Here is a 12,049-nt window from a genome sequence, read left to right as displayed (position 1 = left end):
CCCTTGCGTGGGTTGCGGGCCCCCTCCCCTGACCCTCTGCTCCCCCCCATGGCCTCGCGGGAGGGAGGGGAGGCGGCGGCCCGTCAGAGGGAAGACGGGGCGGGAGTCGGGACTCGGCGCTGGCAACCAGCAAGCCCGGACGGCGCGGTCCCTCCGAGCCTCTCCCCCAGAGCGGCGCTTCTAGTCCGAGGCGAGGGCGGCTGGCTGGCACTTCCTAACACCCCCCCCCACCCCCGCCTTGCTTCTCAACATTGCAGCAGCGCTCAGCGGCCCCCTGAAGTCCAGCGCTGCCGGCTCCCGCGTGGATAGAGAGTCGCGCGCTGCTACTGCAATGTTGAGAAGCAAGGTGGGGGGGGGCGGGGTTTTTTAGGAAGCACCGGCCAGCTGCCCTCGGACTAGAAGCGCCGGCGCCGCTCTGGGGGAGAGGCTCGGAGGGACCGCGATGTCCGGACTCGCTGGCTGCCAGCGCCGACTCCTGCCGTCTTCCCTCCGACGGGCCCCGCCTCCCCTCCCTCCTGCGAGACCATGGGGGGGAGCAGAGGATTGGGGGAGGGGGCCCGCAAACCGCGCAAGGGGGCCCGGCCCCTAGGGCCCCACGCAGCCTACGGGCCTGGCTGGGTGGCACTGTCTGATACATTTACTGACCATCTTTCCACTAGGTTTCCCTTGCTCAAAAGCTAGTCGAATCCGACTCTAGGGGGCAGTGTTCATCTCCATTTCCAAGCCGAAGAGCTAGCGCTGTTCAAAGACGTTTCCGTGGTCATGCGGCCGACATGACTAAATGCTGAGGCGCACGGAACACTGTTAGCTTCCCACCGAAGCGGTACCTATTTATCTACTTACAATTTCTTGCTTTCGAACTGCTAGGTCGGCAGGAGCTGGGGCCAGAGACGGGAGCTCACTCCATCACGTGGCACTCGGGTCTCGAACTGCAGAACTACAGAACTTCCGATCTGCTGCTCAGCGTCTTAACCTCTGAGTCACCACGCCCCTATCTTTCCACTAAACAATGTTAAAAGCAGTGCACACTTCCACCTCCCCCCTCCTCAACATTACATATATTAACCAAACCACAAATCGACTACAGGCACCCAATAAAAAGGTAAAGGTTCCCTTGCTTGAAAGCCAGTCAAATCCGACTCTAGGGTTGTGGTGCTCATCTCCGTTTCAAAGCCGAAGAGCCAGCGCTGTCCGAAGATGTTTCCGTGGTCATGTGGCCAGCATGACTAAACAGCAAGGTGCACGGAACGCTGTTACCTTCCCACCGAAGTGGTACCTATTTATCTACTTGCAATTTCTTGCTTTCGAACTGCTAGGTTGGCAGGAGCTGGAACTAGAGCCAGGAGCTCACTCCGTCATGCGGCAACTTGGGTCTCGAACTGCTGAACTACCGACCTTCCACAGCCTGCAGTTCAGCGTCCTAACCACTTGAGCCACCGAACCCAATAAGACCCCGTAAAAGCAACACTGCCAGACAACTGTACCATTAAGTTCAGATTTAAAACCTTTCAGAATGAGAATGTTTGCAACGCACTCCAGAAAGCCTAGGTGGATGGAACCGCTTTGTGCTGTAGGCGAGAGAGCGTTCACAATCTGGGGCTGGCGGATGAAAAAGCTTCCGTGAAGGCCAGTTACCCTGAGCGGCTCTTGCCCTGGAAGCCCTACGAGGCCGCCGTCACTCAGCGGTGACTTGACGGAACTTTCCACCACAAGGCCCCATATGGATCTCAGGACCTTGGGCAGGCTGATACGTGCAAACAGCTGTGAACAGCTTGTGAAAGCAAAGCAGAAGAGGGCCCTGCATTAAACAAGTTCTAGGAGGTGGCTTTCTGAACAGGTAGACGGTAACAGGAGCACATCCTGAACTCTTCAGGAGAACAAGGGCATCCACAAGGAGGTAACTCCTCAATGGCTACCAGCAGGGCTATTTTGGGCAGGAACGCACAGGAACGGAGTTCTGGCTGGCTCCTGAGTTGGCCACGCCCAGCAGGAACTCATTAGTATAATAGGCCACACCCAACAGCAGAAACTCATTAGGATTGGCTACATTAGGGATGTGTGGCCTAACATGCAAAGGAGTTCCTGTTGCAAAAAAGCCCTGGGTTTTGACAACAAACAAGGTAAACAGAATAACAAGCAAAAGGTAGGGGTGGCTGGATAACCACACTTCTGGTAACATGGGGGTGTGGCCTAATGTGCTAATGAGCTGTGCTGTCAGGGGTGTGGACTAATATGCTAATGAGTTCCTGCTGTTGGGTGTGGCCTATTATGCTAATGAGTTCCTGCTGGGCTTTTTCTACAAAAAGAGCCCTGGCACCAGCCAAGATGTCTAAAGCGAACTTTTACATTCAGAGGCAGCAAACTAGAGCAAAAAGCGACTCCATTCAAACATTCTTATTCTGGAAGGTTTTAAATCTGAATTTAGTAGTACAGTTGTCTGGCTGTATCAGGGGAAGGCCTTGGCACCCAGGCCCTGTTTATCTGGCCCTCCGAGGTAACCGGCTGGCCACTGTGTGCACCAGGATGCTGGACTAGATGGACGGCTTGTCTGATCCGGCAGGGCTCTTCTTACATCCTCAGATATCACCATGTGGCATAAAACAGTTGCTGGATTGGAACAGAGGAGGAAAGGATCTTGATAGGATTTCAGCCGAATCGATCTATCAGGATTACCAGCACTTCATACTCTTCATTATTGATTGATAAATGTTCAAAAATGTTAAAATAGTTTTTACTGTCACATAATAGACTTTTGGGGCTACTTGATCTTTATCTCTTGTTGCTTGTTTAATGCTTTTGATGTTCATTGTTGTTAATGATCATTTTAAAACGAATAAAAAATTTAAATAAAAAAAACCAACAACAGAGGAGGGGAGCGGTATAAATGACACCCCAGGCAACTTGACCACCCAACCGACCAACGAGGGCTAAGAGCTTGAAAAGGAGCCAGGGAAACAAAAGCTAGAAGAGGTAGGATCTCAGGGGTGGGCAGGCCTTTCAACTCTTTGTTTAGTCTTCAGGCAGGTCTTACGATAGCAGAAGCCTGACTGAAAATGAAATCCCCCCCACCCCACAGCCCTTCTACGCTCTACAGCTCTGCTGCAGAGAGGCCGGCAACAAAGATCTGTCTTGCCTTCAAAGAGGGAGTAGGGTCGGTCAGGAATCCGGCATCCGTGCGCTCCATACTCTAGACACCACTCTGCGAACTGGGGAGGAAAGCGGCAAACAGACAGGAAAAAGATAATGAATACCCTTGACGGCCAGAATAAATAAGCACGGACGACTTTCCGATCCTCAACGCAGCAGAGGACAAATCAGAAACACAAATTGCAGTCATCTGTCTGGATTGCGTTGGTTAGTTTCAGCCCCCATAAAGACAGTGATTAGGTTTCCGGGAAACGGGGAAGGCAGATTAACCAAAAATCCGTTCTATGCTGATTAAAGTTTGCATGCTGGTGGCTGAAGTAGTGGGCGTCCTTCCTTCAAAACAGAGATGCTGCTTTGTTTTATGTTTGCACCCTGCCGTTCGGTCGAAACCAGCCCCCAACGGAACAAAAATCAGTACACAAATGACATTAAAATTCAATACAAGTATATGGGTGGGTGGGTGGAGGAGAGTCTCCACCAATCTGGATGCGGGAGAACAGAGGGGTGCCTGCCTGCCTGCTTCTTCGCCTTCCTCTGATGGCCTTATTGATTGCTGTTAGAGGCCGGTGGGGAAAGGATGCTTAGCTGGAGCTACATTCAGGAACAATGGAGCTCCCCCAGCTTTTATATTAGCGCAGCCGTTCCAAGCAGAAATGGCAGCTGTTTACACCAGAGGGCAGTGGTGAGCAGTTGGGAAGACCACAATCCAGGGCAGATAGCCATCGATTGCTTTTCCAGTAGGAGAAAGGAGAAGACACAGAGGCCCTCTCCAATGGACTACTGGGACTGACTTCCAGGTAAACGACTGCTGGTGTATCCTTAGGGGCACCTAATGTAGGGTTGCCAGGTTCCGTCACTCCAGCACGTGGATTTGGGGTGCGTTCTGGAACGTCCCCAACGTGACGATGTCACCCAGAAATGACGTCACTCTAGGGGTGTCGCTTGGGGACGCTCTGGTTTACGGGCAAAACTGTATGGTAAAACTGGCTTAAAACCAAAGAGTTTTGCCCTGGCATGATGTGGTCCATGGGGTCGCGAAGAGTCGGACTCGACTGTGCGACTGAATGACAACGAAAAACATACCCCAAAAGGATAGAAAAGGAGAACGGGGACACCGCATGCATTTTTAAAGAAATACCTTGCAAGCTCGGTAGAGGTACTTTTTATCCTGGGTGAGGCGATAGAGGGATAAGAAGGAATAGCCATTTCCCGCTGTCCCATGGCAGAGTCCATATCCTTTCCTCAGCAACCCTCGCTGCCAAATGATGTCGCTGCATTCCATGGCGTCTTTCAAATACTTGTCCTCTTTGAAAACCTAGGGCATTAAGAACCCGACGTGCACGTTTAGCCCCCACAAGTTTTCTAATGAAAACACGATTACTACACTTCTGCTGTGATCTAATATGGAAGATTTGCGCAAAAGAAGCGGCCTTCCCCATGCACCACTCCTGTACGTGCGGATGCACATCTCTTTCTGCGCCACAACACTCACCTGAGGCCCTCTGAACTGTCCAGATGTACCTTCTGATGCACAAACCAGAAGTCCATCTCCTTCCAGCGCTGCAGTTATTAAGATAAAGGCAAAGGTTTCCCTTGCTCAAAAGCTAGTTGAATCTGACTCTAGGGGGCGGTGCTCATCTCCGTTTCCAAGCCTAAGAGCCAGCGCTGTCTGAGGACATTTCCGTGGTCATGTGGGCGGCATAACTAAACGCCAAGGCGCACGGAACGCTGTTACCTCCCCACCAAAGCGGTACCTATTTATCTACTTGCAATTTCTTGCTTTCGAACTGCTAGGTTGGCAGGAGCTGGGGCCAGAGACGGGAGCTCACCCTGTCAAGCGGCACTCGGGTCTCGAACTGCCGACCTACAGACCTTCCGGCAGGGCTCTTTTTGTAGAAAAACCCCAGCATGAACTCATTAGCATAATAGGCCATACCCAGCAGCAAGTGGGGCACACTGGGGGCAGGACCACTATTGTTCGAGGAAAAACCATATAGTTCTCCCTCGAATGATAGAGCGTTTCCCCCCACAACGTGCCCGGCGCGATGACGTCACCTCCAGGGGCCCAATCCGGGCCGGCGGGTAAGGGGCCCATTGAGCGGGCAAGCTCCCGCCCCCCTGGGGGACCTGGCAACCCTAGTGCTGGAGGACACCAGCGAGGACGGAAGAAGTTGGAGAAAAGAACTTTCTTTAGAGCCCTGCTACCATACTGAGCTGCGGTGGCTCATGGAGCTGCGGTGGCTCAAGTGGTTAAGATGCTGAACTGCGGGCTGTGGAAGGTCAGTAGTTCAGCAGTTCGAGATCCGAGTGTGCCGCATGACGGAGGGAGCTCCCATCTCTAGTTCCAGCTCCTGCCAACCGAGCAGTTCAAAAGCAAGAAATTGCAAGTAGATAAATAGGTACCACTTCGGTGGGAAGGTAACAGCGTTCCGTGCGCCATGGTGTTTAGTCATGCCGGCCACATGACCACGGAAACGTCTTCGGACAGCGCTGGCCCTTCGGCTTTGAAACGGAGATGAGCTCCGCAACCCTAGAGTCGGATTCAACTGGCTTTTGAGCAAGGGAAACCTTTACCTTTACCATACTGAAGCTGAAGGGATAGACTTTGTTTATGGACTGCGTTAGGAGAGCCTGGGGAAGAAGATGGGCCTGCAACTAACGCTTTCCTCCTTCTCACCAGCAGGCACAAAAGGCCTAGTTAAAGCTTCACCCCTCAGAAACGCTTATTACTTCCCACCCCTGGTCGGCTGAAGCTTCCTTGTTTACTTAGCTCATTAAAAGTTCTTATTGCTATTAACTACATGTCACTACAGGGTTGAAAACAGAAGTGCCCCCCCCCCCCGAGGCGCCTTCGGCCCTTCCCTCAGAACTTGTCTCCAGAGGCATGCGGCTAATCTATACTGATAGGACAATACTGTTGGGCCGCCAGTAAGTCCTCGCTAGAAGGCTGAAAACTCCAGCTTTCATCCCTTGGGCCAGAGCTAGCTGGCTTTTCTACTCACTTGCCCAGTTCTCCTCCATATAACCCCCATCCCACATGATTTTTGTAGATACAGATCCCATGATTAAGGCTTCTGTAGTGGTTAAGAGCGTTGGACTCGGATCCGGGATACCTGAGTTCGAATCCCCACTCTGCCATGGAAGCTTGCTGGGTGACCTGAAGCCAGCCTCCCTCCCTCCCTGCCTAACCTACCTCACAGGGTTGTTGTGAGGATAAAATAGAGGAGAGGAGAATGATGTGAGTCACTCTGGGGACCCCACTGGGGTGAAAGACAAGGTATAAATTGTATAAATAAATGGTTCCCATTTGTATCAATCAATCAGTGATCCCCAATCAAACCAGCACCACCTTTCCGGGTGTCCAAAGAAGACCCCGCCTTCCTTTTTCACCAGCAGAAAAGCTGCCTGGATCCAGCTCTTCCTGCTTGTCCCAGTTTCCTGTTACCGTGCGGCACTTAGGCAAAATGGGAAGGTACCTTATAGGCTTGCATGAGCATGTGGATGACCCCTGGGGCGCCGTGACACCAGTGCACCAGCCGGTCCGTTTCGTTGCTTAAAGACGAGGGGTAGTTCCCTGACCGGAATTTTTTATGGCGCACGTAATCGATGCTTGGCTTCACCAGCTCCGTCAGAGTCTCCTGGTCCACGTGGGAAGCCGGCTGGAAACGAAACAGACCCTTCATTAGTCGCTTGCAGAAGACGAAACCGTGGGGCCTAAATGTTACCATGAGACCAGACACGCTGCCAGAATTGAAGCGGATATCACCCCAGGCCCCTCGCTTGCTCTCCAGAAGGGCATTTGCATGTCACAAGGAAGTGTGGCCAGAGGAGGTGCAACGCCTTTGGTCTCTTCTTATATTTTCAGTATAACACACACAGAGTGGAGATCTGGGCACCTCCGTGGGCAAACAGATGCCTCAGTGTCCCCATGTACCAAGAAATGGCATGTCTCCCAATTACAAGGTACACTGTGGGATGTACTGCTTGGTATACCAGAATTGGAGGCAGAAGGCAGACAATGTGGAGGACAAGTCTCTCAATGGCTACTAGCCATGGTTACCAAGGGGAACCTCCACATTCAGAGGCACTAGGCCGCTGAATCCCAGAGCCAGGAGGCAACATCAAGGGAAGGCCTCAGCCCTTATACCCTATTGTTGGCCATTCAGAGGAACTGGTTGGCCTCTGTGGGAGACAGGATGCTGGACTAGATGGACTACTGGTCTGATCCAGAAGGGCTCGCCTTATGTTCTTAACAGGGGACTGGATAAACATATGGAGCAAAGGTCCATCAGTGGCTATTAGCCACAACGTATAGATGGAACACTCTGCCTGGGGCAGTGATGCTCTGTATTCCTGGTGCTTGGGGGGGGGGGGTCAACAGTGGGAGGTCTTCTGAAGTTCTGACCTACTGGTGGCCCTCCTGAGGGAACCTGAGTTTTGGCCACTGTGTGACATAGAGTGTTGGACTAGATGGGCTATTGGCCTGATCCAACATGGCTTCTCTTATGTTCTTACTGAACATCCCCTTTTGTTGACTGAACTAGCTCTCTCTGTGTAATCCGCTGAGTCCCTGCGAGAAAGGCAGATTATAAATAACATATATAAATAAATTTACGTCACAAGTAGGCAAGAACATGGGCCTTCAACAACCAAGAGCATTACCTGCATTAACATGTAATAGATTCCCGACACACCATGCGCCGCACCAACGTACTGCTTCTTGTGCCACTGGTACAACAACGGGCAGCGTTCAGCCTTCCGTTCCTCCAGGGAAAGCTTTTTACCCGACTCAATGATGGAGTTCACTACCTAAAGCGACAGCAAGAGCGGAAGACATCAATCATGGCCAGAGAACATCTCGTACCTGACGGGCGCATTCTGGGGCCATGTAATTTAGGGCGACGGATGATACACAATTCCCGCACAGAACATCTCAAGAGATGCACGACGACAGATGAGCCTCAAACAGAATTTTTCAAATGCAAGGACCATATCTTAGGGGACCAGCTGGTGATGTTCCCATGGCAACTGCCTTCTCAAAGAACGCTCCGAAAGTCTGTCCAGTCAAACCTATTTTTATACAACATACGTTTAGCTGATACTCATTTGCTGCAAGAGGTCCTCTTCGTCCACCTAGTACATTTGTTACTTGAGTATTGCTTTTTGTAAACAACGATACTTTACCGAATGGAAAAACAGATTCTAGGATTTGACTTTACAAATGTGTTGTGCGTCACTTGGACTGAATGACACTGTACCTGCTTTGACTGACAGTTATACCTTTGTAGTCAGTATTACTGCTTCTTTACAGACAGAATACTCTTCCTACTATACAACCAAAACACACTGGTACTCAGGGCTCTTTTTGTAGAAAAAACCCAGCAGGAACTCATTAGCATAATAGGACACATCCAACAGCATAAACTCATTAGCATATTAGGCTACACCCCTGACAGCACAGCTCATTAGCACATTAGGCCGCACCCCCATCCAGTCACAACCACCTTTTGCTTCTTATTCTGTTTACCTTATTTGTTGTCAAAACGGTTCCAGGGCTTTTTTTTGTAACAGGAACTCCTTTGCATGTTAGGCCACACCCCCCTAATGTAGCCAATCCTAATGAGTTTCTGCTGTTGGGCGTGGCCTGTTATGCTAATGAGTTCCTGCTGGGCGTGGCCAACTCGGGAGCCAGCCAGAACTCTGTTCCTGTGCGTTCCTGCCCAAAAATAGCCCTGCTGGTACTTATGGAACCCTTTAGAGAACCAGCCTCATTCCTGCCATTATCGCAACCCACAAATGCAGCAATTCTGGACACTATTTTATTGATTTCTCTGAAGACTGTGTTGTGCCTCCCCTCCTGTATGGAAGGACAATCTCTCTGCAGTCTTCCTTATTTATCTTGACACCCCAAAACAGGAACACAGCAATTCCCCAGCACAGCAATCCCACCAACATCCCTTCTATTATGCTGAGACAGGACTTCCTGCTACTGGCGCTGGATCACTGCTAGCATGAGAGAACAGAGCTGGCTTACCACCCAGAAAGCATGGAGGAGAACAGGGGAAGGCGTGGGAATGCAGAAAACTGTTTGGCAGGACCAGGGTTCCAAATATATGGAAGTGGATACATTACAAGTGGGAGCCACAACACATTTCCGGTGCTTTTTACTCACAAAGAAGCCAACCTCCTGGAACGTCCTATCATCTGGGACCGCCTGAAAAGTCACGGATGGTAGATCACCGCTTTTCTTACCTCTTTGATAACTGACTGGGGGACAGTGTCGGGGCCGATTTCGGTATTCAAATAAAGCAAGGCATACAAGTAACCAGCTTTTCCATAAAGGAGTTCATCTGGGAGGTCAGAATCCGTGCTCAGGACTATTCTCTGGAGCTGCAAGAGCCTGGGACAAAAATAAAATTGGGAAAGATCACGTCAAGTTCCTAACTTTGAGTATGGGGTCACATCCAAGCCAGGCTTGTAAACAGCCATTGGCTTGGTCGCCGTGGGTGAATATAAACCCCCTCCAGACGACCAGGCAGGAAAACTAGTGAGCCAGAAGAAACCTGGCTTTCCTTCTGTCGTGCCACAAACGGTCAGATGAGCTATCAAAGGCTGTGTGGGCAAGTAAGGTTCAAGGATTCATGTGCAAGGCTGGTTCAGTCTGAAGGTGTTTGGATTTCTCAGGAAAGCTACCTGATATTGATTGGTACGCCTGAGAAAATAAATCTAGATCCGATTTTTTTTTCATATTCTACTTTCCAAAAAGCAAGTCTTCTTTACCATAACTGGAAAAGGACACCGAAGCAGTGGAATCCAGGAATCGGCTTGAACGTGTGAATCAATCCACAGGGGGTTGGCGTTTTTTTGTTTTTTGTTTTTACTTTAGTGGCATCTGTTTGCCATACTGCAAGGGGTTCAAAATCTTGTCTGTTTCAACACCCGCTTCTGATGGAGGGAATGGGGAGGGAGACTCGGATAGGAGAGGAAAGAGCTGCCCAAATGTACTCCCAGAGCTCCCCCCCCGCCCCCGCTACAGCTTTCTGGCCGGCAGCCACTTACTTTGGAAGTCGGCCTGATTGATTTCAGTGGAGTTTATTTCCAATTAAGTCCGATCAGTATCCCAAATTGAATCTTATCCTCCATGAAGCAGTCTGGCCACATCAGCATCTGAAAAGTGGCTCCCCAGTTTAATTCTTCCCACGGAGAGAGGCCTCTCCACTGAAGAGCCACGGCAGAGATTAATCCGGCCGTGGTCGTGGATTAGGGGGAGATTGATGCAGCTGCTAAATATAAACTAAGCTGGGAGCAGAACACAATCCTCCAGAGCTAATCTGCAACATCAGGCATGACAAGGGATGCCGGCAGAATACTAAAAAAGATGGCTACAGCAAGGCAGGCATCCTCCAAAAAGAGAGGCAAGAACACATCCCCAAAGTGTCCCTACTTATTAGTATTCATATTAGAACTATTATTACTATTAGTATAAATATTAATATAAACTAAGAACATATGCTGGGGTCTCACGTACCACAGGAGAAACCTGCATCTTCTTTCCTTTCGTATGCATAGACGATCACACAAACATGATCGCCTGGAAGATTTTTCTGCTCACCCCAGGTGACTATGTGAGTGAGTGCAAGCAAGTGTGATGAAGCAACTCACTGTGCTGTGAAGTTTTATTTGGGGGGGGGGTGTTGTTCCCCTTGAACACCACAAGTTTTTCATGCTCTAAGACCACCACAGCACCTTTTCACTGATGTGCCTGGGACAAGACTAAGCAGTGCCGGCATATCATTCCCCCCCCCCCATTAAATTTGGGTGGTTCAATCCATTTCTTTCCCAGTTTAAGGGCAGGCCAAGCTTAGCAAGAAATGCCCTACAATAAACAGTTATCTATTAATGTGTAGCACAAAACTATTTTCCACCTGAAATGCAGGGGACCTTATAGCTTAGCTCCTACCTAAAAGTTCTCAGGAGAGGCACAGTTTTTACCAATTCCCACTTCTCACGGCAGCTCCCCTCTCCCCCATTCCCGTGGAGTGCATCTGTGTGTGGGGGGCAAAGTGAGGAAGTCACACTACACAGGCTGAAACCCTGCTGTCCCTGACATTTTTAGGCGGGATCCAAGCCTGTGGTTGTGCTTCCCCCCCCCCCCCCCCAGCCGCTCCCCACAGCAGCCCTCTGTCGCCCTCGCAAAAGGCACTGCCGAGCGCTGTGGACAAAAAGCCTTGGATGGCTGCAGTGAGGAAGGGTAAAAAACAAAACAAAATGGGGAGGGGGTGGGGAGAATCTACCCTGAGGGACTCTCGCAGCAGAGGAGAAACTGCAGCCCTACTGAAGCAAATGGAGACACCTCAGGAATAGTGAGTTTCTTTCTCCAGGTTCTGTGACTGCCTGAAATAACGCAATGCAATCTGGAAGAGCAGCAATTAACTAATGCAGTCTCTGTGGTGACAAAGAGAGCTAGAAGCTTCCAGAAACAGCAAACCCAAACAGCTGCCGCAAAGCTGATGACCCGTTTCTTCCTCATATAATTACCATCTGTTGCCAGAGGAGGAGAACACGGGCATACAGTAGGCATAAAGATGAGGTATTCGGACAATGGAACGTTGGGGTCATCCGCCATCTTGGACGGCGCAGATCTCTGCACCTTCTATCTCAATACGCTCCACGCAGAGTCCATGTTTCTGCTGGTTAACTCCACTCTCCTTCACCCATTCTCTTCGCTAACTCTCCACAATGTCCTCTCACTCAAAAACTCACTACCCAAAGGGCGAGCTGTCTCCGCTCAAAGAAATACTGTGTTCATGGCCGTGTGGCGTTCTCAGTTTGGTAACTCTGCCGTGCTTTCTCAAAAGCTCGTGTGCAGCCACTCAGTGTGGCAACCGTCAAGTTGCGTGTA

The 12,049-nt window shown here is 50.5% G+C and overlaps 1 protein-coding gene across 1 annotated transcript in view; it reads right to left on the bottom strand.

Annotated features, from left to right (window-relative positions):
• Positions 1–12,049, bottom strand: part of LANCL2 (LanC like 2) — a 43,327-nt gene that overhangs the window by 8,549 nt on the left and 22,729 nt on the right. The window contains exons 4-8 of the mRNA XM_015425081.1: positions 9,400–9,547; positions 7,810–7,956; positions 6,624–6,806; positions 4,286–4,462; positions 3,134–3,206 (exon numbers count right to left, since the gene is read on the bottom strand). Of these exons, the coding sequence (XP_015280567.1) occupies positions 3,134–3,206; positions 4,286–4,462; positions 6,624–6,806; positions 7,810–7,956; positions 9,400–9,547 (728 nt within the window). The remainder of the gene's footprint in view (positions 1–3,133; positions 3,207–4,285; positions 4,463–6,623; positions 6,807–7,809; positions 7,957–9,399; positions 9,548–12,049) is intronic.

This window comes from Gekko japonicus, unplaced genomic scaffold (assembly GCF_001447785.1).
Source record: "Gekko japonicus isolate JY-2015 unplaced genomic scaffold, Gekko_japonicus_V1.1 scaffold2995, whole genome shotgun sequence".
NCBI classification, from domain to species: domain Eukaryota; kingdom Metazoa; phylum Chordata; class Lepidosauria; order Squamata; family Gekkonidae; genus Gekko; species Gekko japonicus.
This window is presented reverse-complemented; position numbering and strand designations above follow the sequence as displayed.